Genomic DNA, 26,023 nt, shown 5'->3' on the forward strand with positions numbered 1-26,023 from the left:
GCTGGGCGCGGGGCCGGCCCGCGGCGGAGAAAGGCCGACGATGGACCGCGAGGGGCCGGATGCCGCCCGCCGGGAGGCAGAGCTGGAGCGCAGCCGTTACTTGGACCGCCGGGCCGTGGCCCAGGAGCAGCTGGCGCTGTGAGTCCGGCGGCGGCGGGGCCTTCAGGAGTTGGGGGGAAGTGGGATTTGGGTTAAAAATCTTCCCGTGGCCAGCTCCCTGCTGCCAGGACCCGCCCCCACCGCCGGTGGGACAGGGCGCCGGGCACAGGAGAGGCGTTGTTTGGGGCTAACCCAGCTGAGGCGACCTCCGGGCGACCTGACCCAGCGAGGAGCAGGCCTCCGCCCGGGCCTCGACGGCCCTCCGGGGCGGCAGCAGCCTGCCCGCGGGGTTGCCGTGCCTGGGGCTGCACGACTCGCTTCTTTTAAACCATTGTTTCTGCTCCTCCTTGCTCTGTGGTCAGGCTGAAAACCTGTCGCCTCTCCTCACCCTCTGGTTCCTCCATAACTCTCTTCCCCAGCTTCAGAAACGTCTCTTGGTGCCAGTGGCTACGTCTGTCCTAATAAATTAAACAAGACTGTCTATATTCTGGCACTGAGAGAACGTGGCTTTTCTCCCTAAGGCAAAACTATTATTGCCATTTCCCCCAGCCCAGAATCATTCACACATCCAGCTAGCATGGGCTGATGACCATGGCCATGTCTTGCACAGTGCTGTGGCACTGCTTGGAAGACAGCTAGCTGGCAAAGGCCCAGCTTGTACAGGGAGTGGCTAACAAACAGGCTAATCAAATTCAATCTAATATTCAAGTCCATATGCTGGTCATGTTTGCTTTTGCAAGTATAGGCTTAACCAGCAAACTTGTACTAGAACTGAGCTTTGGCCAAAGGATTTGCAGCTACCTTTTAAAAACCGTGATTCTATTTTTGATCTCTGACATTCTAATTTCACTTCAAAGTATCAGGTTTTTTACTGTTAAGTACCTGTAGATGTGCAGAATCCATATCTGTTCATTACTTCATGCAGTCCCTAGCCCATTTATTCAACTCCTTTTTCTGATTCAGAATAAAGGAGCACAAGCATCAGGCAGATCTGGCCAAGCTAGAAGACAGAAGAGAAGGGGAACAAATACAGAGATTGAACCGATTGTACCAATTGGAAATGCAGAGAACAAAAGAAAAGGAACAGGAGGACAAAGCTGAACGCCAGAGGCTGCATCACGTAAGTAACGGGAAAGGAGAGAGTTTAAAATGCTTGTTTCACCTTGGCTGCCTGGAGTGAAACAGCAGCATTCGTATGTCTAAATGGGCCTACTGGCAACAGGAGGTTTGCTGAGAGCTTCAGTAGCATTGGATCATATGCCTACCCTGCCAGTTGCAGGCCTTGTCTTTCCTCGTTGCTTTTGTGGAGGCAGGTCCCTTCTCTTGTCTGAAGGGACATTGGCACCTGATGCTTTGACTGGTCTATGATTAAGAAGTCCGCTGTAGACATCAAGGAATATTCTCCTTGACTTGAGAGCTGGATTTAAGTTCCACATAGCTGCTGTTTTAAGCCCGTTTTTCTTTGTTAGGAAGAGGAAATAGCCTGAGACTGAACACAACAGTATCTTTTTAACTTGACTTTCCCTTTACGATTGGAGAGGTTTAGAAATTTAGTCAAGACCTGCTGCCTTCTCTCATCATCTTTAAAGGCACGTTGCTAAACGCTAACTAGAAATGCCTCAGAACAGTTCTGGCCAGCATGCAAAAGACAGTTGGATTTTTACGTAAAAGTATAGAACACTCTTCTTCAGCTATGATTTGGATTAAGCTCTTAGACTGGGATAGTTTTGGATGAGGTGGGCCAGGAGCAGCACAGTCTGTGTATGTGTTGGTGCGGGTTGCACAGTCCCATTCTTCTCAACGTCCCCCTCGCCCATGTGTGTGAAGGGCAGCAAGGGATAATGCTCCCTGCATTGCGTAGCAATTTGTTTGTGTAACGGGCTGGAGAAGCAGCTGTTCGATGCTCAATTCCCCTTCTCCTTCCTCATATCCACTATCTCCTCTTCATGCATGTTTGACCAGGGAGGCAGAAGTAAGCGCAAGTACTGAGAATCCCTTTCCTCTCTTCTCTCTTTGGAAGAAACACGAAGAGAGAGAATAGGGAGTGATTCTTTTAAGTTGCTACCCCAGGCCTGGATTTTCTAAACTTCATCTGTGATATCAGGACCATTTTGCCCATGCAGGAGCACATAACTGACCAGAAAATAATCAAAGCAGTAGAGGAACAAAAACAAATGGAAGATGATGATCGGATTAAAGCTCATTTTAAAGCAAAGGAAACGATTGCCGAGCTGATAAAAAAGAAAGAAGCTGAAATGCGTAGGTAGGTACAAAGCTAGAGTATAAATTGTAAATAAACTAAAAATTATACTGTAGTCATTTTCAAATCTTTCAGACTGATGATGTAACACAAACCACAGTTATTCTAAAAATTAAATTCTGCTGATAGGGAGAGTAGGGAACGCAGGAGAAAAAGGAAATTCTTTCACAGGTTCCTTAGTAGTAGGTCTGTGGGGGAGTGATCTCTCCGCCCTTCAAAGTACAAAGACTTACGGAAGTGCAAAGCTCTACAGCAGTGTGTTGGGAACAGTGATTTTCCATATGGCCTGCCAAGCCTCCACCTCCTCAACAATTAAAGACAATTAAAATCCTTGACAAAAGTATTTTGGGGCGTAAGCTGTATGTCCCTGAGTCAGATCAAGAAAAATAATTTGACTTCTTAACTCGGCACCTATATTAATTAATTACATCGGGTTATTATTAAGGGAGGATGGTTTATCAATTTAACATTGAGGGTCCAGCATGACGATACCACTGAGCCAATCTAAGAGCTTCCTTCTCCTCCTGCTTCTGGCCAATACTCCCAACATTTCTCCCCCGATGGCAAGATGCCAAGCAGGCTCCTCACCAAGGGATCCCGCTCATTACTGCAACAGAAAGCTAGTCTTACAAGAATACAGGGAACATTTATTTGCTAAATCATGTAATTTAAAAAAAATAAAACAGGAGGAATACAAGGAGATCAAGCAGTTGGGTGGGTGGACTGGCCTGTCTGGCAAGAGGAGAGAAGACTAGAAGCAGGATTGCTGAGTTTGGTAGCAGTAATGCTTCAGGTAGACCCAGGTGTGTACCCTAGTATGTTACGGTAGCTCATGTTGTTCTGCAGACGAACACAGGAACATCAGGACAAAATTGTTAGCCAATTAGCTCTACAAATGAATGAGGCATTAAAGAGGGAAGATGATCGTCTTGCTAGAGACATTGCAAAAAAAGAAGCTGAACAAGAAAAAAAAAGCAAAGAGAAAGAAGCAAAAGAAAAGGCTGCCATTGAGTCTATTGCTGAACACAGAGCCACTGTGGTAAGAAACCTAGCCTGTTCTTATTCCTGCTTACTCCAACCACAGCTGGTGGCTCTGGTGCCATGCATCAGCATGCTTCATCAGGTCTGCTGACATCTCTCCTGGGGTCCTCTTTCCTTCTCCCACTTCCATGTTGGGCCACATCTGCCAGGGCTGCTGAAAACCCTGGGCTTGGACACTGGCCAGTCACAATGACCATGCTTATCAGAGCACTGATACAGGGCTGCTTCTGCTGAAAGATATGACTTCCAGCTTAGCAGGCTAGCTCCTTGGTTAACTTTTTTTTTTTTTTGTCTGTATTTTGTAAAATACAGATGAAGATGAAAGTAGAAAAGGAGAGAGAGGAAAAAGCAGAGGGTAAAAAAGAACTTCATGCGTTAATGGAAAAGAACCGCATCTACCTGGAAACGGAAAAAGCCAAGAAACAAAGCCAACGTGACGCAAACATGGAAGTACAGAAAATTCAGATCCAGCAAATGGTAAATAGAAGAGCCGTACTCTGTCAGCACCTTCAGAAAGAAGCATGCATCTAAACCTATAGTACTAGATCTCCTGGGTGGGGGATTGAGAGGAAGCCTGCTGTGGGCGTGATGTGTGCGTTTTGTTTGGTTTTTACCTGTGTGCACTGCATATGCTAGTGTTGGGGACCAGCCTCCTCTCAGAGCAGTGGAACAGAAGCCTCTTCCAGGCTGACTTGGCCCATGCTGGTTGGGGAGGATTACCTGGGAGGGCTGGTAATAAGAAAGAGATCAACAATGACAGATCACATCCTGTCCTGTGTCATTATGCCATTTTTTCAACCATGCCACTATTGCTCTCTTGTATCTTCTGGACAGGTCACCAAAGAGCAGCAGCTAATGCTGATGTTCACTCAGCTATTCAGCTATGTACCCTTTTTGTCGGGGGGGTCTGGTAGGGGAGAGAAGTGGGGAGGGATGATACTTGACAAGTATCAACTAAGTATCAACTAACATCCCTTTTCTTCATCAGGCTGAAAAGCAGGCAAAAAAACAGCAGGAAAAGCAAGCAGATTTGGACTACAATGTTCAGGGAGAAGCTGCTTTTCCTAAGGATCGAGCATTTCAGCGATAAAGACAGTGAGTAACTGAATCAGTGCCATTACTGGATGTAAATTTTATTCTCCTCTCCAAGCATCCAAGGAGGGAACAAGATGTGGGCTTCCTAACTAGGACAACTGCAAGAGTGGTGGAGTGTATACATATGCAGTATTTAAAAAAAAAAAAAAAAAAAATTGGGGGGTGGGGGGGCAGGGAAGGATCGTCCATGTAAGATCATCCGTGTTCCTCCTGCCAAATGCACATGAGCCCCAAGCTTGCTAAGGGACTGAGCAAACACTTGGCATTGTGCAGGAGTGTTAAAGCTCGCGTGCCCCTCAAAGCCCTGCCTGAGGGCAGGGCCAAGAACTGTCCTCAGAGCCAGTAGAGACCCAGGTATTGTCTTGGTTCGTCAGTCCTGCTGTGGTCTGGGCTGCTGTGCTGGTTTTGGACAGCAGGACATGGCTGGGTGGGGCTGACTGACTCTCTGTACCCATGTCAGTTAGCGTGGCCCATAAGGGGCTCGTTTGTGGAGTGAGGAAGTTGCTGCTGAGAACGTGACACCCATGATGCATGTGTTTCAGAAGTTTTGCCCAGAATAGCTCTAGCCTGGTATCAGGGCTGAATGCCCATCATTGGTTGGAGCACATCTTCCTGTTTAAGTTTCATCCAAAAGGGTCCAGTTTGTGATCGCTCTGTAATGGGAACCAAAGCACAGTAAGTAGGAACAATCAAGAGACTTGTTTCAAAAACTCACTTCTGACCTAAACTAAAATGCTAACGTTGCTGCACTATCAACTAGAAGTCACACAGAGTTCTCTCCAATTATCTTGGAGTAACTGATTTTGGAAATTATATATTTAAAAAAAAATAGAGATGTAGCAATTAAGTTGTGAAATTGTCTCTAAATAAATTTTTCATTCGTGAACTAAGAAAAAGTGTATTTCCCTTCTCTCTGAGCCAGTGCTCCTTTTACTACTTCAAGCTTTTTTCAGCAAGCAGAAAGAATGGAAACTTTTAATAAAGCCTTTTGATCACAGAAGCTGGAGCCTTGAGAAGCGGCACTGACTACAGCAGAAGTGGTGCTGAAATCTGCACAGCTTGATAATGCTCCAAATGCATCCCTAAGTGCATATTTGCACATGCTCACTGCCATGCAATTGGTGAGTTAAATGGGTTTTAGTCTACCTCCACAGCAGCAAGAAGCAAGGTCGATTGCAGCCTCATGTCAAGAAACGCCCTGTTCTGCAGATTATGTATGTCTGCATTTGAGGTCTACAGCCTGCTTCCATGGGGCTTATACCCCTTTTACTTTGAACATCTACAGAAATATCAGACTCAAGTACCAGAAAACAGCTCTTCCTTTCAGTACACCTAGAGTGAAGTAGGAATCCTGTGTCATTTTAAAGCACATTGGCTAAATATGGATTTAGTTACCCAAATTCAGCATAAAAAAAATCCAGCATGAATCATGATGTCACTTTATTCCATTGATTTTGAGATGTGCATGCTTTGTGTGCTTGGTTTAAATGACTAACCCTAGTTAGCAATTGTCTATAAAACTAGGCAAAAAACCCCCTCAAGTGTTTTAAGAACATGAAGAAATACTTGAGGTTCTAACATTTTCAGTGACAAAGCATTTTGGTAACATTTCATTGTCTTTTACAGTTGTCCTATATGAAAGGCAAGAATGGAAAGCTGCTTGCAGGAATAATACAGAAAACTAAAATCAGTTTGATATTTATGATGTGTTGAAGAAAACAGGAAGAAAAGACAGGGAATAGGCTAAGAGAACAGCTCCTTGTGCAAGTAGAAGCAGTTGAAAGCTATTGGAACAGACTGAGATGAGAAATAAACAGAGGAAGCTGGGCTCATTCAGTCTGGCAACGAGGAGACTAAGGAGTGACCTAATTAACAGTCTACAGCTGCTTCAAGGGTCGTGACAAATACAGGAGAGCCAAACTCTTCTCAGCAGAGTCAGGTGATTGATATAACAAATTGTGACATGGGACATCAGGCTGAGTAGTCAGGAAAACCTGCTTCGCCAGGAGGATAGTGTGATGACGCTGGATCAGAATGGCCAGAGGTGGTGGAATCGCCACCTGTGAAGGCCTTAAAGATATCCCATGTAAGGCAGGTGGTTGGTCTAGCTGACCACCAGAGGTCCTTTTCAGCTACCATTTAAAGATGGCAACAAAATACAGGGAGATCAGCTGCAGCTGATAAGAAGGGAAATTGCTGACCTGGAAGAATCTGCTAATTGAGAGGTACCTCTCATCTAATGCCCAGCATGACTACTTGTATTAGTTATTAGCAGAAGTTTTAATTAAAAGCTAGCAAATCAGAATATGCTTTGAGAAATAATTTGACTAGTAAACTTTAATTACTGTTTTTCCTTAACAAAGCACCCTCTCAGATGGCGTGCTGCTTCAGGAGGTTGTAGTGGATGAGAAACATAATAGGTATTGGCCTTATTAGAAGGCCAAGACCTTAGAAATGCAAGGCAACCCTCAGAGGGACTGAAACAGAGACCTTGAACCAAACTGCATTTTTTCCAAACCTGTCGCCCAACTCTGGAAGGAGAGCATCAACTTAAGTTTGAACATGTGGGCCTCCAGGGTCTAACATGGTATTCCCTTAACAGTAATACAACTGGCACCTGTGTGGCTATGGTAAGACAGTACTGTTGTCATGGATCTAATACAACTCCTACCTAGGAAATGGAAGAGAGCAGCTTTCTAAAATGCCCCATATCCTAAGGGAATTTGAGTTAACTCACTGTGCAGCTCTTCACTGTTAGGTAGTGTTCCAGCTTGGAGTTACTAGTTCTGTTCAAGTTCTTTTAACATTACAGTCTTTGCTACCGCTCAGCTCTGAGGAAGTTTGAAGAGGACACCTACCTGGAAACAAACTACCCATGAACAGAAGAGTTGGCACCATGGAGCTATTAAGGATGGACATTTTCATGTCCCAATACAGACTGGCTGTATGCTCCTGAAAAAGAAATTTTTGTCAAAGCTCACTGGTCATGTTAGGTCAAATAATTTGTTCTGTTTCAATAGCTACATTCTTTCAGGTGCCTGTTTTTAACTTACGCCTTTCTGGTATCTCTTGAATGGAAGAGTGCTATAGCTAGCCTGTAATCTTCCTCCTTGTTCTGGCGGTGCATCCTTGTCTCTGATGCTGAATCTTCCTCCTTGTTCTGGCAGTGCATCTTTGAGAGAAGGAAAATTCACTACTTATAAATAGCTCTCAAAAAAACCCAAAACAACCCCAACGCAAAAAACCCTCCTCATGTCTGAAGGCTAAGACTTCAGAGGGAGTTGCAGTGGCAGCCAAACGTGTGACAAGACCATATGAGATGTCATCTTTGGAATTATCTTAATTCCTTTCTATTTAACATAAATGAAGTTGTGCTATAGGCTTTGTTAAATTTGTAATGTGTGTAGTCATTCCCTTTACACTCCTGCACTGCCACCACTACAATCTAAGGTTGTTTTTGTTTTGGTGTATCACGGCCTTTGGCGTTAAGAACTAGATACCTAAGTGTATTCAGACCTGCTCTCTAATCTGTTAAACCAATCTCTAGAAAGCAGTCTTAAAGCATAGTTGTTCATAGCTGGTTCATACTGTCTTGCATAAACCAGCACGGCCCTTTCTTTTTCTGTGGGTTTCCTCATCTCCAGTACATTATCCAGAGAAATGCACAATGCTGAAGGCCTTCAACATCAGAACTGCAGGTCCAATAAAATTCAACATTACATCTCTGTTAACATAATAGTAATTGCCCCTCTCAAATGAGTAGCACCTGGTCTGACTCCTTTTCTATGTAAAGGAAAAACAGGCAAAGGTTAGAAGGCAGCAACATGTACTGGAAGAAGCAAGCAATAGTTACTGAGCAGACCAGAGACAGGATCAAAGATACGAGACTATTAAGATCTGGGAAATAACAAATCCAGCAACTGGTACAGTGGCATAGTGGGCAAGGGAAAAATTGGACTATCTTTGGTAAAGCTTAGTATTACACTACTGCTATAGGACAAGTATTTCTGCATTAGTTTCAATTACAACTTATCAGTGCATATACAATTATTTGTACAGTAGTTACTAATTATACAGTAAGACTTAAACTCTGTTTCTTTTTTCTTCAGAAATACATCTGACAACTACAGAAGTAGCTACTAAGCCGTAAGAAACTAGCCACTGTCTCCTTACAAGTTATATGTGCCTGCAAAACCTATCAGTGCCTAACAGCTGAAGCTAACTCTGGAGCAAGTTACAAGGCATGCTATTTGCCAGAACCTGCCTATACTCAACTTCAGCGCAAGAAACAAGTACCAAGCCATAGCTTGCAACTGTACCTGTAACTACTCTAGTTTTATTATGGAACAAAGCAGTAGATTCACTTTCGAGGAAGTCAAGAGGTAACAACCAAAGGTAAACTGTTAGCTCATCTGTACTGTACTTGAATATTGCTGGGCCTCCAGGCTTAATTGAAACCTTACGTTTTGGCTTAAAAAAAAAAATCTTACTGAGGAAATAATAAAATTGAGTAAGCTGTTTAAAAACATCTGCCTGTAACGATAAGATCCATGTTGAGTGTACCTTTTATTTGTGACAGTTTTCTACTTACTCTTACTTTGGAGAATGCAATGGAAGATAGGAATACTGTCTTGAGAAAGTTGTGGCACTGGCCGAGTCTTTAATCCTTTATGGGAAAGAGATGTCTGCAGCAAGACTGTGTGTATCTAGCACTCAGGTTTCTAAACTGACTGTAGGGAATGGGAAAAGCACTTTCCTGCTTTCTCGTAAGCACTGTGCTGCCAGCAGAGCCAGGTTGCCTGGCTGGGATACTGCTGTAGGTGACTTTTTGATCAAAACTTTTTCTTTCACTCAGTTCTAAACTGACTGTAAGCTGTCCTACCACTACATTTAAATATCATCAAGCAGGTAGTTCTTCTATAACTAGTGAAAACGATTCTGCTTCACACACACACACACACACGACTGTTGTATTTGTGTAAGTACAAGATCAAAGTCTGCAACTAGCAAAGTTTGCAACTGGCAAAAAAACCAGTGATAATCAGATAATTAGTGAAGATCAGCTCCATTACATGGCTGTATGTATTTATATATGTTACAATATATAGGTAGTGAATAGACTGTCATTTGTCATTTTGTAGTAGAAACTCTAATTCCATCTATAACTCAACACTATCGTCCAATTTAGCATGGAATAAAAATCTGACTATTCACATCTTCAGTAAAAATGTACAGATCTTGGTTTAACTGAAGAGGTAGTGTCCCGACATCAAATCACCATGTCTTGTAAATCTGTACAAACAGTACTAGCACTTCAAAAGCCTGGAGATTTGACACTCACAAGCACATTTACACACACAGGTTGCACTATCTGACTTAAAGGTGAATATTACTCTAAATAAAGAAGACGCTAATACTACAAGAGGCACACAGGGCAGACATATGGAATACACTAACAAATATGCAAAAAAGCATTTATTTCTGAGAAGTACTTTAATATACAAGTTGTACATTTCATATCAAGAACTCATTCTCCCAGCTCACAACTCGATCATCTTCCCTGTTGGGAACTACAAATTACAAAATGACCAAAAGACTGAGGTTTCCAAATACTCTGCTAAATACTACATGCACAATACTGCCTGTATAATTAACCACAATTTTTTAACTGGTGAAGGAAACCAGTTATCAGCTAGTTTCTCTTACCACTGATCATAAATTAATAGGCCTAACTTCTTTCCAATCCTTCCAACCGTTCTTTTCGTTAGCAGTTATGGCTAAAGCCACACACTGACTACTTTTTAGATACAGTTATAGGAATATGTACAGGATATGTAGAAATGTCTAACTTCCTGCCAAAAATAGCAGGTTTCCTTAAGTGCTTTGCATGTTGCAAAATTTCAATTCAAAGTCAGGGTGCTGCATTAGTTCAGTTTATTTAGTCCTTTTAATGTTAGTGTTAGAACTTATATGAATACAGATATAAATTTAAAACCAATCATATGCATATTTAGCAGTTTAAGATGTGTCCTCTGAACTTATTCATGTTAACTGCCCTATTAGTTTCATTTGAACAATGGCTTTATGATTAAGGAAGGACACCAATTTAATTCTTTAACGAAAGGTACCTTTACCTTTATGTAGTTTTACTATCTAAACTCACCACTTATTATATTTTATTACTGCTCTTCCTTTTGTGAAATCATACTAAAATTAGAAAACTTATTTTGGTATGATAGTTTTGTTTTGTTTTTTTTTTAAAAGCAGGTGAATATTACTTTTTGCTTTTATGCAACACAAGTTTTGTTAGAACGGTGTTCCTAACGACATCAATTGTTCAAGGGTAAGAAATAAGAATTATACTAAAAGTACATATGCATCAAAATGGAAAGCTAAAGTTTTATGCTAGGCAACTGCAGAATTGTACCAAATTCAAATTTTACAAAATGCAGAGTTCACAGACTTTTTGATATGCATTTTCTTGAATTATTTAGTTAAATACTGCATTAGAAAAATTACTATTTTCAGCGAAAGAAGGGAAGTGCAAGTAATAGTTCTTTACAATTCTATCAGATTGACTCTACAAGTGTGAAGATTAATTTTGTCACTGGTATCCTCCAGGTTAAGTTGACCCAAACAAAAAAAAAAATTTAACTCATGGCTGCTGCTAAAATACTAGTGCCTTTTCTCACAAAGTTGTTCTTCAAGTACTGGAGAGAGAGAATATATAGATGATTTAAAAGAGAGGTCTTTGATAAAGCATAGTATGTATATCTCTAGGTTTTCTATTATAAGAAAAGTCCTAAAAGTGGGGGTATACATTTTGTCAATTAGACAAGCAATGAGTCTACTATGCCCCTAGAAAGTGTGTCCAAAAATACTTTATTTGTTTCAATAAATCAACAATAAATGAACAGTTCCAGGAAAGGCGGCTAAAGGACTGCTTCTTTTATGTTTCCATTAATCTACAATCCACTTGCCAGACTGACACTGTTACAAATTAGACATTGTTAGGGGATCACTGCAAATTCTTCAGCGCATCTGACAAAGGCCACTGCAAGAAAAGTCCTTAGTGTGGGATTTCAAGTAGCAAGTGAGAAGTTTCAGGTTAAAATTTTGACAACTGGATAGAACAAAGGGTTAAAATGTAACCATAGCCTTTTTTTTTTCCCCTTAAAAAAAAACCCCCAAAACAAAGCAACAACTGAAACACTATGGCTGTGTCAAAGAATTAGCAGACAGCAACACATCGTTTACAGGTAACAGTGTCTACACAACCTTACATTATATCCACCCAGTCTCAGTAAAAATTTGTGCTTCTGAGTTAATAGCAGTACCCAGAAAATCCAACATGAAATAACAGTCTCTTTCTGATAAAAGTTTGGAAAGCTACTGCCAATACTAAATTCAGCATTGCTTGTATACATAGGCTGTATGGTATTAGTAAAATGTCAATAGCTATTGTCAATGCAACAGAGAATGCATGTCTAACCTTTGGAAATTATTTCAAGCCTGTACATACACTTAAACATATGCTTACAAAATTAGTCCAGTACTCCCTGCCCTCATTTTACCTTGAGTCTTGAGGTTCACATATTCTCTGGAGTAAGCTCAGTTCTGGGGTACTGACAGAAAAAGCTGTTCTCAAAATGTACTACTTTTTTCCCCATTCGCAAGGAAAGACCATGAGCATTGTTTTGATTACTCTGGTACACATAAGTATTGCTTTCAAATATGCTTCCAGTTCCGTTCTCTAAGCCAAAAGCCAACGACCTGTGATGCAGCTGCCAAAGATGGCATTGAGCTACACTGTGACTACAGCACAAGGCGGTTACTGTGAGGCTGGGAACAGGAGAGCTCTGCCATTGAGGGAAGAAACAGTTCCAGGACAGCAAGAGCAGTAGTCAGTGCCCCACAAGGCAGCAAGAGCTCACTGGTGCTTGGGGACATCTTGCTGTCTATGGGACACTGCTTCAATCCCACTGAATTTTCATCAGCATTCTCAATTTCCAGTTTGATAAAGAAAAGCACAAGTCTGGCAAATCCTCCCTCTTACAAGATTGCAATTGTTGTGTTTCAGTTTAAACAAAGTGATTGGCACTGAAACAATTCACCATCAAATACGATACAGGAAAGGCATGCACTCATCAAGAGATCAAGTGTATCCCACCATGTGCAGTTAAAAGTAACCAACTTCTTACAAAAGTACATTAAAAACAAGAAAATTAGTTTTGTGCCACCAACTCAGATGAATTTTTAATGTGCTATGAAAGAACTAGAGCTCGTTTAATTTGTACAAATAATTTTCTGAACTGTAACAAAGAAAAAAATCCATATGAAAGCGTTTACAAGCGCATCTTTTGAAATAACTAGTTACAACTGCAAACTACAATTGGATATAATCTCCATTTTGAGATTTTAAAGATTTTGTAACATTTTTTAACAATTCCTGTGGATTGCCTTATTGCTGACTGCTTGCATTTTTTTCCCTCTTCCACAGCACTCAATATAGTTGAGAGGGTTTTTTGTTTGTTTGCATGCTTATATGAGCTTCAGTGGTATTGGCAAGAATATTCTCAGTAGTGCAAACATACTTCTTCAGCAATAGTTTGCTTGTGTGTTGGCTCCATAAAAAATAATGAACATTGCAAACAGTTTTTAAATGAGAGTCTGAAGCACATGGCATGCATAGCACAGCATAAATGCACCGAGGAAGCTTTTGTCCAAGCTGCCATACAATTCTCTTAAGCATAACTTCCTAGCTTTTTCTTACAATAGTCCCCCAAAATAGGACTACAACTTCTCCAAAGTCATACAGAGTGGCTTCACACAGAACAGATCCACTATACAGGTCTTCGGTTCACTCCTATAAGCTCTCTTAAGTAACAGCTGTACCATCCACCCACACATGGGCCTGCGAAACATTTTTACACATTCTGCATAAAATGACCACTGCAATGCAAAATTCATACTAAAACATAGGGGAAAAAAAAGTTGATAGCCAAAGCAGCTCCACTAACTATTCTGCTAAAAAGTAACACTACACGCTTCTAGTTTTCTTCCCTTAAAAAGGTTGCTTATGTTGTTCACAATCCTGTATATTCTTTTGCTTTCAAGACATAACTATTTGTTTTCCTTTAGAATAACAACTGTCTGGATCACAATGTCAAGCCAAGTTTCAGCAATTCTGCTAATCTGCTATAGACACACACTGATCACAAAGTGGGTTATATAGCAAAAATGTTGACAAACTTGTAACAAAGACAGTAAGAACAAGTTGTGTCATACACTCAAAGATCTGCCAAAAAAATCAACTGTTAAAACATTGTTTTGCTTTGACACAGCTTTACATTAATGCTTGTCACTTCTCTTAAGGAATTTCAAGATTTACCAGCCTTTGGTGTGAATAGTTCAAAGGACCGAAAGAAGTGTTGGGGTTTGTACCAAATCTATCCTCCCTCAGCCCACTACATGAAGTTACCACATACCGGCTGCTCTTTGGTGATCGCTCCTGCAGCAAACACAAGCCAACCTCCTTCTCTTTCATATGAAGGTGTGGTGGTGAGAAACAAACAGGGGTGGGTCCTAGAGGCAGGAGAGGAAAGCAGAAAAGGGAGGGAATTGGTTTGAGGAAGACACACACGTAGTAGAGAATGAGGAGGAATTCACAGTACAGTCTTCAGAATGAGGGGATGCAGGGAGGAAAGCGAATTTTTGTTTTAAAAAAATTAAGAGCCTGTCTTAAAACATTACTTGAGATTCTGCTTCAACTACCCCAAAAAACAGTATTGGAGAGCTGCAAGTTTTCTCATGGACTGCTATGAAGCAGCAAGAGTAGAAAGGATTTCCTGGTTCCTTATTCTGACTGTTAGTTCTGGTAATGTTTCACCTCTGTGCATCCAGTAATTAACAACTGAGGCAGGATAGTCTGAAGCATCCAAGCTGAATTTTCTGCAGTAGACAAACATGAAAGCATGGAACAGAAAAAGGAGTTAACAGGGAAAAAATGACACTGATGAGCACTTCAAAACATTTTTTTTTTAGGACAAAGAAATAACTCCCAAACACAGATGACTGCCCTACAGCATGAATGAATTCTACTGTCGGCAGTGACAGAAGTACAGTGAAAATTTACTTAATTAACTTTGTGATTACAAAAAAACCCAATGTAATTTTCCTCTAGAAATTAATTTCCTTAGGATTTATACCTACTGATACAGATGTAGCAACACTGGAGTGATGGACACCTTGCAACATCCGCCTAGCTTTAAGATGACATGTAGTATACTTGCAGCTTTCTTCTTCACACATGAAACAACCTTCTTCACAGGCAGCCATTGTTTGCACTAAACTAAGTTCATCAGGTAAAAAATAAATGCGGCATAGAAGTTACCTTTCTAGCTGCCAACACACAAGAGGGATACATAAACCAATGAAATATTTAAAACACAGCACACTGTATTACACGTATAATTCGTTTTTCATTTCAAGTTTATTAAAACTTTAGCAGTACAAATGATCCAGGTTTTAGATTATCAAAAGACCAAACTGAAGTCCACATCTTAAAAAAAGGCGTTCCCCAAAATGTCTCTAAAACTTTGAGACAACGGAAACATTAAGTCCACAAACTCATCCGTGCCTGTCGTCATCTGTTCCAGGACTTGTTTCATGATCAGACTTTTTATCCTTACTAGGGGCATGATCTCTTTCCTGACTCTCTGATTTTTGGTTTATTTCTTTTTCTGCTGAGGATCTGGTCTTTTCCTTTTCTTTACTGCTGCGTGAATATGATTTTTTCGATTCTCTCTCTTTGCTACTTGGTCTCTTTTTTGAGTCTGGACTTCTATCCTGATCTCTACTAGCCTTCTTATCTTTACTGGATTCAGGACTGCTACTTTCACGGCTTTTTGAACGCCTTTTCCTTTGGCTTTCAGTATCATTCCTCTTATATGAGCTTCTACTTTCTCTATTTGAATATCTCTCTCTGTTTCTGCTTTGACTTTCCTCCCTCTCTGAGCTCCTTGATTCTCTCCTCCTCCTATTTTCTCTTCCTCTGTATTTATCTGGTGTACCTCTCCTTTCTCTGCTTCTTGATCTTCCTCTTCTTCTTGTTTCTCTAGCTCTATTCCTTGAATAGTCTTTACTTCTACTGCGATCTCTGTCTCTGCTTCTCGATCTTCCTCTCCTACCCCTATCTCGGCTTTTGCTTCGATCCCTTGTTCTACTGCTGGAACTATGTTTTCCTCTAGCATGCTCACGCTCTTTGCTTCTTGACTTACGTTTCTCTCTGTCTTTACTCTTCCTATGGTCTTGTTCATTACTTCTTGAGCCTGCCCTTTTACTTCTCTCCTTGCTCCTACTTCTTTCTTTATCTCTCCCTCTAGAATCATAGCGCTTTTCTTTTTCTCTACCTTTCTCATGGTCTCTCTCTTTGCTTCTTGATCTTATTCTCTTTTCATCGTGTCTACTGTGCTTAGAGTCTCTCTCTTTACTTTTTGATTTCTCTCGGCTTTTACTATGGCTTCTAGATTTAGCTCTTTTCTTGGCCTTGCTTTTGTTATGCTTGTCATCTTTTTCTGAATTCCTTCTTGTCTCCCTGTCTTTACTGCTGGATTTGTGATCTTTTTTCTTCTCTTTTTCCCCTCTTCTGCTTGGACTTTCAGAAACTTGTCTGTGGTCTGATATTTTTTCTCTCTTTTCCTCTTCCTGGGCTTTTTTGATTATCTTTCTTGTTTTCATTTATTTCACTCCTTGGAGAGAGAAAGATACAATTTTTTAAGTATTTTTGAATCCCCTCCACTCTGAAAAATTAAGTCAGAACTGAGACAGCTTCACAACTGAAACTTAAATCACATTAGGTCATCTGTATTAATAACTGTATATTTACAGTAGCATGATTACAATCTGAAACAGTTAAGTAATGCGATAACCAAGTCAGTGCCCTGTTTTTTTGGAAGTAACTGTAATTGAAAATCTAAGATAACAGATATTACTTTTAATATATAAAAAAATTTCAATGCATATACTCCGGAAATAAATAATCTTACTTGTCCCCTTTAATCCATCTTTCTCCACTAGACACTCTCATTCTTTGAGCTCTTTGCATTTCTTGCCTCCAATGTGGAGGAGTTTCACTGCGTCGGAATCGATCTCTTGACCTGGATCTGGAAGGTGTCCGGTAACGCTTGAAGGGAAAAAAGAGAAAACTAGGTCTAAGTTTGGATTTCACATGCTGCGATAGCTAAGCAAGATTTTTATCCCTGGCAGTTGACTCTACATAGCACCTAACATGACACTTCACATGTACATACCAAGTTTACATTGACAAGTTATTAACTTACTGAAAAATATATTTTTAAGGTAACTTCTATTTCAGGATTTTTGTACTCTGCTGAGAGGTCTTCTGTTGCTTTTAATTAGCACAAATGCAACTCACTTTTCTAACAACGAAAATTCTTCTTAGCTTTCACGAAAACAGTACTTCACACTTTTTCTTTAAGGTTTTTACTAAAAATTTGAGGGATAGAGACTTCTGTTACTAAAAACATTTGCTACAAGCAGTGCATAGCATATTGCTTCACAAAATCCAAAGACCCAAGCTGAGAACTCCCCCCTGCCAAAAAGGGGAGAAGTCTTCCCCACATTCCTGGCACTGACATTGTACTAGTTCTGGTGTTCACTAGAACCCTTTTTGAGCTAATTCCATTTACTAATTCACAGAATACTACAATAACACAAAGAAAGTATTTTTTGTTTTTTCTCCCCTCCCTCCTTCAAATAAACTCAGTATGTAAACAGGAAATTGAATTAATTTTTCCTTGTTGTCTTCCTTCAAGCCTCAGTCCCCAAAACAATTATGATGCACCATAAATCCTGCCTTTTTTTTTTTTTTTTTTTTTTTTTTTTTTTTTTACATCAACCATCCTAATGAAAATGGTTAGTAACACCAGCAGTAAGACTGTGCTACCAGCTTGTTTACTTTGGGGAACAGATTTTAAACATTTACCCTTGGTCCTCTTCCTTTTATTTTCCTTCCAGATCTGGTCACTAACAGCCTCCTCTGGTATGTTGACTGTGAATTTGATAGATTACTAAAAATAATTAAAAAAAAAAAAGTGATATTGTTTATAACATCAAAGAAAGAAGCAAAGAGAAAATAAAACCAATTTTAAAACCTCTTCAGAAATTAAACTAAATGAAAACACATATTCAATTTTATTTTTTATTATCAGTGCAGACAGTAACAACCACACAGTAAAAGCTTCAGATTTTGTGACCACAAAATATTTTACAAGATTTCCAGGTTTTTCCATTTTTGAAAGAAGAATAAATTATAGATTCAGACTGGACAGTTCCAATAAATTCTAAATGAAATTGCAGTGCATTTTACTTATTTTTCCTTGAATCAGTCATTTTAAATTTTTCATTCATGAAAACCATTTTCAAAGACTAAGCCTCTATTCTAGGACAAATACAACAGCTGCCAATAAACTGAAAAATCCATTTTTCATCCAGCAGTGCTCACAACATGTAACTGTTTAATAGGGAAAGGACTCACTTAACATTAGAGTCCTAAACCAGTAATGTGACCATACCACTATCAGCGCGTAGTCAGACTCAAAACAGATATATTACCTTTCTCTTTCCTTTTCTCTGCTTTTCCTCTCTTTTTCTTTCTCATCTACTTTAGGAGGACTTTTTCTCATCAGGAACCGGTTTTCAGGTACAGGAGGAATTTCTTCAGGACGGACAGTAGATAATGGCTGTGCTTCAGGGTTTTCATCTTCACTTTCACTAGATGAGCTTTATTTTTGTATAAAAAATATTTATAACTGAAAGTGAGTTATTTGGATGAGGGAAGACCTTTCAGTCTATTTAAGTAATTCAGAAATTCTCTTAATTCAGTTCACAATGATACCACAAGAAACTCAGGAAACAGAGCTATTTCAGAAGCAACTTTTTTTTCCCCTATGATATCTTTGCTCCAAAATGTACAACTGCAGTAGATTTCTGATGAACATTTTTTATCTATGAAGATAAAAGACTGAACATACATTTACTTTCTATTTAGATATAGCTTTTTTTAAAAATTTATTTTCTTTTAAAAACATTATCAGGAGAGTCAAATTTAGATTTTACACTAGCATATATAACTGGCTACAAACTATTGTAATTCCAAGCAGTTGGTATAAACAAACTTGTGTGAAATGGGCTTAGTCCCATAGAAACAATATTTAGGCAGCATTGCCCTGAGTGATTATTTCTTATATTTTACCGCTAGCTTAGAAAAATGTGACTTGCACTGACACAACTTGTATCTCACATGGAACTCTAAGCAAAACTATTAGATTAGAAATAACATTTTCAGAAGCAAGAGTGCCTTCTGAGTTTTATTATCTTCCAGTGAACCTGCAAGACTTTTGGCATATCAGACAAATAATGTTGTTAAGTATATTCATTTATTAATTTTTTGTGTAGTTTTGCTTTTATTCCTACATATTACATTCTTGTCAGTCCCACTGCATATAACTGAAATTGAATTTTACAGAAGTGAATTTAGGGAAACAAGATATCACCACCCATTTCAAACCAAGCACTCCTGCAACTTTTCAAGCCAAATACACGGAAGTCTTAGTCCACTCCTTCACTCCTTTACAAGCTGCAGCATGTGTGCACATGGATACTGTCCTTTGCCATCATACCAGAAAAATTTAAGCTTGTATATGGAAACCAATTGTCTCCCAAACTTCAAAATAGCTATTTCACTAGTTACAGAATACTATTCTGTAGTTATAGGACAAGAAAATGGTACCGTATGGTGTACATGTAACAAAACAAAACCAAAAAAAAAAATCTCAAAATTGACCTTTTCTTGCTTTTCTTTCTCTTTTTCTTTTCTTTCTTATGTTTCTTGGAATTTTTCTTGTGTTTCTTTTTTCGTTTTTTAGATTTCTCTTCTGAAGCACTCTCAGAATCCGATGATGAATCAGAAGATGATTCTGAATCACTTGAACTTTCCGAGTCACTGGACGAGGAAGATGACTTGTGTCTTTTCTTTTCTTCTTTCTTGGCTTTAAGTCAGAATAGCAAAGACACATTTTAATATCAAACACTTCTAAATAAATCTCAGAAAAACCAACTTATCTAGCATCTGCCTGAGCTTCTTATAATTGTGTCATGAGACTACTTCATCAAAATGCTTAAGAACAAATTGAAATTTTGGACAAAACACTGTTTCTCCCAAGTACAATAAAGGATATCTCTAGAAATACATAAGAAATTTCCAACATTTTGTATTTACGAAGCTCTGAAGTATCAAATTTATACTGTCAAGAACATGTAGAACTGTGTAAGTTTTCAGATGATGTTTTATACAACATAAGCTACATATGAAGAATAATTTAAAATTTATTTAGAAAGTGTTTACAAAAATATTTTCTTTGGCTTCAGGTTTAACCTGACTTCATATAAAATCTATTCAAATCACAAACAAGAGAACTTTTGAAACAGAAAATAAATGGCATAGACTAAACTGATTACTCATTTAATTTTGCTCAGAGGGAAGATTCAAATAACCAACCTTCCTGCTAAGTGAAACCATGCTCAGAGAACAGTCCTAATCCTCCAGCTCTTCATGTGTTGTTTAGGTTGTTTTTTGTTTTGGACTTTTTTGTTTTTAACAGAAAGACACAAATACATTACTAACCATCTGGTATGAAAAGGAACCCTGCTAAAGAGCAGACTAGTCCTTAATAACACATTTCACCATTTCTCGTGTGGCTGCTGGAGCTGCAAATCAGCAACTTACTGGCAATCTGATATTAGTCTGACAGGAAATAATCGAAGAACAAACACACCTTTTTATGCCCTTTAACTGATCTGAGACCTACTTAAACTATTAAAAGTGATGTAAGTATTCTTTCACAGTCACACTAATTTGAAAAAAATAGATACAATAAAAAATGTACTATAAAAACTTCACTAAAGGAAGCCTAGGCTTCCGAGTTATGACGCTTCAGGTAAATCAGTTAAATGGTATGAATACTCTTTAAATGTGTTATGTGGCACCTGATGCTTTGACTGGTCTATGATTAAGAAGTCCGCTGTAGACATCAAGGAATATTCTCCTTGACTTGAGAGCTGGATTTAAGTTCCACATAGCTGCTGTTTTAAGCCCGTTTTTCTTTGTTAGGAAGAGGAAATAGCCTGAGACTGAACACAACAGTATCTTTTTAACTTGACTTTCCCTTTACGATTGGAGAGGTTTAGAAATTTAGTCAAGACCTGCTGCCTTCTCTCATCATCTTTAAAGGCACGTTGCTAAACGCTAACTAGAAATGCCTCAGAACAGTTCTGGCCAGCATGCAAAAGACAGTTGGATTTTTACGTAAAAGTATAGAACACTCTTCTTCAGCTATGATTTGGATTAAGCTCTTAGACTGGGATAGTTTTGGATGAGGTGGGCCAGGAGCAGCACAGTCTGTGTATGTGTTGGTGCGGGTTGCACAGTCCCATTCTTCTCAACGTCCCCCTCGCCCATGTGTGTGAAGGGCAGCAAGGGATAATGCTCCCTGCATTGCGTAGCAATTTGTTTGTGTAACGGGCTGGAGAAGCAGCTGTTCGATGCTCAATTCCCCTTCTCCTTCCTCATATCCACTATCTCCTCTTCATGCATGTTTGACCAGGGAGGCAGAAGTAAGCGCAAGTACTGAGAATCCCTTTCCTCTCTTCTCTCTTTGGAAGAAACACGAAGAGAGAGAATAGGGAGTGATTCTTTTAAGTTGCTACCCCAGGCCTGGATTTTCTAAACTTCATCTGTGATATCAGGACCATTTTGCCCATGCAGGAGCACATAACTGACCAGAAAATAATCAAAGCAGTAGAGGAACAAAAACAAATGGAAGATGATGATCGGATTAAAGCTCATTTTAAAGCAAAGGAAACGATTGCCGAGCTGATAAAAAAGAAAGAAGCTGAAATGCGTAGGTAGGTACAAAGCTAGAGTATAAATTGTAAATAAACTAAAAATTATACTGTAGTCATTTTCAAATCTTTCAGACTGATGATGTAACACAAACCACAGTTATTCTAAAAATTAAATTCTGCTGATAGGGAGAGTAGGGAACGCAGGAGAAAAAGGAAATTCTTTCACAGGTTCCTTAGTAGTAGGTCTGTGGGGGAGTGATCTCTCCGCCCTTCAAAGTACAAAGACTTACGGAAGTGCAAAGCTCTACAGCAGTGTGTTGGGAACAGTGATTTTCCATATGGCCTGCCAAGCCTCCACCTCCTCAACAATTAAAGACAATTAAAATCCTTGACAAAAGTATTTTGGGGCGTAAGCTGTATGTCCCTGAGTCAGATCAAGAAAAATAATTTGACTTCTTAACTCGGCACCTATATTAATTAATTACATCGGGTTATTATTAAGGGAGGATGGTTTATCAATTTAACATTGAGGGTCCAGCATGACGATACCACTGAGCCAATCTAAGAGCTTCCTTCTCCTCCTGCTTCTGGCCAATACTCCCAACATTTCTCCCCGATGGCAAGATGCCAAGCAGGCTCCTCACCAAGGGATCCCGCTCATTACTGCAACAGAAAGCTAGTCTTACAAGAATACAGGGAACATTTATTTGCTAAATCATGTAATTTAAAAAAAATAAAACAGGAGGAATACAAGGAGATCAAGCAGTTGGGTGGGTGGACTGGCCTGTCTGGCAAGAGGAGAGAAGACTAGAAGCAGGATTGCTGAGTTTGGTAGCAGTAATGCTTCAGGTAGACCCAGGTGTGTACCCTAGTATGTTACGGTAGCTCATGTTGTTCTGCAGACGAACACAGGAACATCAGGACAAAATTGTTAGCCAATTAGCTCTACAAATGAATGAGGCATTAAAGAGGGAAGATGATCGTCTTGCTAGAGACATTGCAAAAAAAGAAGCTGAACAAGAAAAAAAAGCAAAGAGAAAGAAGCAAAAGAAAAGGCTGCCATTGAGTCTATTGCTGAACACAGAGCCACTGTGGTAAGAAACCTAGCCTGTTCTTATTCCTGCTTACTCCAACCACAGCTGGTGGCTCTGGTGCCATGCATCAGCATGCTTCATCAGGTCTGCTGACATCTCTCCTGGGGTCCTCTTTCCTTCTCCACTTCCATGTTGGGCCACATCTGCCAGGGCTGCTGAAAACCCTGGGCTTGGACACTGGCCAGTCACAATGACCATGCTTATCAGAGCACTGATACAGGGCTGCTTCTGCTGAAAGATATGACTTCCAGCTTAGCAGGCTAGCTCCTTGGTTAACTTTTTTTTTTTTTTGTCTGTATTTTGTAAAATACAGATGAAGATGAAAGTAGAAAAGGAGAGAGAGGAAAAAGCAGAGGGTAAAAAAGAACTTCATGCGTTAATGGAAAAGAACCGCATCTACCTGGAAACGGAAAAAGCCAAGAAACAAAGCCAACGTGACGCAAACATGGAAGTACAGAAAATTCAGATCCAGCAAATGGTAAATAGAAGAGCTGTACCCTGTCAACTCCTTCAGAAAGAAACACGCATCTAAACCAACAGCACTAGCTCCTGCCTGAGAGGAAGAGAGGAAGCTTGCTGTGTTTTGTTTGGGGTTTTTTGTTTGTTGGTTTTGGTTTTTTTAAATCACATGTGCTCCGCATATGCTAGTGTTGGGGACCAGCCTTCTCTCAGAGCAGTGGTGCAAGTGAAGGCTGGTTTGCAATGACAGATCACATCCTGTCCTGTGCCATTATGTACTACTGCTGCCCTCTTGTATCTTCTGGGCAGGTCACCAAAGAGCAGCAGCTAATGCTGATGTTCACTCAGCTATTTAATGTACCCTTTTTGGGGGGGGGGTATGGCAGGGGAGAGAAGAAATGTATCTCTTGATATGGCAGGCCAAGTATCAACTAACATCACCACAGATCTCCTGTAAGCTTTTACCCTCCCTAAGTTTTAAGTGATAGTTATGTTGTGAAAGAAATACTAAGCTTTGTTATTCCCTTTTCTTCATCAGGCTGAAAAGCAGGCAAAAAAACAGCAGGAAAAGCAAGCAGATTTGGACTACGATGCTCAGAGAGAGGTTATTGCACTTTGTAAGGAGCGTGAATTTCAGAGCTATGCAAAGCAAGTAATTGAATCAGAGTCCAAGACTACACATCATCTTTATCCTCTTCTCAAAGCATCCAAAGATGGAAGAGGACTTGGACACGGGCCACTTTCCAGAGGAAGAGAAGGAATAAATACTAGTTTTCAAGCACAGGATGGTGCTGGGACCCAGTTACCTTGTTGTAGCTGTACTACTGCTCAAGAAGTTAAAAACAAGAAATAACATTGAGACTATTCAGCAAGGAAAGGCAGAAGCAGTTTTCATGTGGTTAAAATCTTTTTGAACCTTACGGTCAGAGTTAAACTGTAAATGATCTACATTGAATATATACTATGAATCTGGAAGTCCATTTGGAAAAAAAAAAAAAGATTGCCAGAGAACTGGTTATATTCTCAAAAATCCCCAGCTTGTATTTCATGAAAGTTAGTTTAATAAAACTTGAGACAGGAATGCATGATATATAATTGACCATCAATGTAACCCATTCCAGCTAAAAGCTCACTATTACTGTTGTATTTTTATTATTCATTGTTCTAAAAATTCACTGTCCCAGTTTTTTCAGGCCTGGGATACAAATTCCCAGAGCAAAAGGTCACATTTTTCACTAGCCTACTTCCAGTTAAGTACTCCCCATAATAGGAAAAAAACAAAACAACTTTACAGAATCTACAGGGGAAGAAAAAACAACCTAATAGATGTGAAAGTTAGAATAGCTATGGTACTGCAGTTTTTATAGCATTTTGCAATTATCCCTGTAAAACAAATGTCATGTTATAATTAGTTATATGAAAATATGAATGTGATTTGATCACAGCCCTTAAAAGGTCACCTAGAAGGCAAATAGGTCCCAATATAGCTGTAAATAGCTACTACAAAAAGAGCAGGGCAACAAAAGACAACTTAGTTGGACTGTTCTTTCAAAAAGACTAACAATGATTCAATCTGCGGTAAATAGATCTGGATCTAAAATTGTTTTTTAGATTCCTCAGCTGACTTACTCTCCCACACCCAAGTCCACACACATCTCACTCAAGCCTAGCTTCTTTGCTGAAATTTTACCGTCATGTTCCTGCCTTGGACAGAGTTAGGGTTTCCTATAATAACTTCCTCCACCAGTAACCTGAGGTCTAAACAGGGTATCCCCCTGTTCTGGGGTCCACTGGAAACAAAGTTCAAGAAACTTGAAGCTTTGCTTTGTTGCACACAACCTTCTGTTCCAGCCTCCCAGCTACCCGTCTCCACTGGCTAAACTAGAAAATGATGCCAGTTCTAAAAAAAATGCGAGCTTTATACAGAGGATGCTTGCCAATATTTTAGTTTGGAAAATGGGTCTTTTGTGTGCCTTTGAGTTTCTGAGCCTGGCTTCCGACAGCAACAGGCTTTGAAGGAAGCACAGGACTTTGAGCAAGATGCGAGGCTACCCCAGAGGCAAGGTCCCTCCTGCAAGCTGAGGGACAAGCACAGCTGGTTTAACCTCCCCTACAGTGTGAAACTGCTGGACGTAAGATGGATGTACTCCTTCCCGAGCACAGCAGTCACCTCCTCGAGGAGTCTTCCAGGCAGGGCAAAGGAGGAACTTCTGGAATGAGGGGGAGGACTGACCTCCTCCCTCATCCAGCTCCCAGGGCCGCCAAGGGCTTTCCTCCGGGAAAACAGCGCCCAGGGGCCACCTTTTAAGATCAGGTAATGGATAAAGGCGAGTTTCCAACAATCCCAGCTACAGGCAGGCCTAGCGGGATGAAGTGCTACGTGTGAGACGCGGCAGCCCACAGAGCTAGGCCGAGCCAAAACACCACATCACCGGCCGCGCAGAGCAGAGGCAAACCAGCGGGAAGAAAAGCCGCCGAGGTCGGAGCAGAAAGGGAGAGGCAGAGGGGGCGTTACAGCCTCTTACCGGGTACGTGCTCGCTACAGGGAAACGGGTATTTCACGAACCGGCTGCGGAGGAGGGCGGCTCCCGCACGCGTGCGGCCGGGCTGGGCCGGGGCCTCCGCGGTGACCGCCGCTGCTCGGACCTGGTCTGCCGCCCGACCTGGCCCGGCCCGGCCCGGAGAAAGCGAGGTAGCCGCCGGGCCGGGCCGAGCCTCCCTGCCTGAAAGAGCGGGCAACGCCCGCCGGCAGCTCCCCGGGGCGGGGCGAACCGCTGTGCCGAGCCGCTGTAACAGCCGCGGCACGCTGCCCGCTGCTGCTCCCCTGCTGCCATTCTCGCCGTCAGGGCCGGGGCGGCTTGGGGCCGCGGCGCCCCCGCGGGTACTGCTCGCCGCGGCCGCGCTGAGCTGGGGGAGGGCGGTGGACGCCTTTGTTCCCTCTCTGGGGGTGGAAGAAAGAGCCCCGACTTCCCGGGACAGCCGGGCCGTTGCCGTCGGTAAGGATCCGTCTCTCTCTCTCTCTCTCGGCAGACATCGCCGCTTCCCCGAG

At 40.7% G+C, this 26,023-nt stretch overlaps 2 protein-coding genes across 2 annotated transcripts in view; both read right to left on the minus strand.

Annotated features, from left to right (window-relative positions):
- Positions 1-25,555, minus strand: part of PHOSPHO2 (phosphatase, orphan 2) — a 63,070-nt gene extending 37,515 nt beyond the window's left edge. Inside the window, exon 1 of the mRNA XM_050900275.1 lies at positions 25,500-25,555. The gene's annotated coding sequence lies outside the window, so the exon portion shown is untranslated. The remainder of the gene's footprint in view (positions 1-25,499) is intronic.
- LOC127018412 (peptidyl-prolyl cis-trans isomerase G-like) lies at positions 14,969-26,008 on the minus strand. Its single transcript, XM_050900011.1, is given in 8 exon segments — positions 14,969-16,183; positions 16,185-16,245; positions 16,543-16,679; positions 17,502-17,586; positions 18,131-18,298; positions 19,362-19,566; positions 25,500-25,913; positions 25,966-26,008. Coding segments are annotated over 8 exon segments (2,172 nt in total). The 3' UTR covers positions 14,969-15,124.
- Positions 26,009-26,023: the final 15 nt, after the last annotated feature.

Source organism: Gymnogyps californianus, chromosome 7, assembly GCF_018139145.2.
Source record: "Gymnogyps californianus isolate 813 chromosome 7, ASM1813914v2, whole genome shotgun sequence".
Taxonomy (NCBI): Eukaryota; Metazoa; Chordata; class Aves; order Accipitriformes; family Cathartidae; genus Gymnogyps; species Gymnogyps californianus.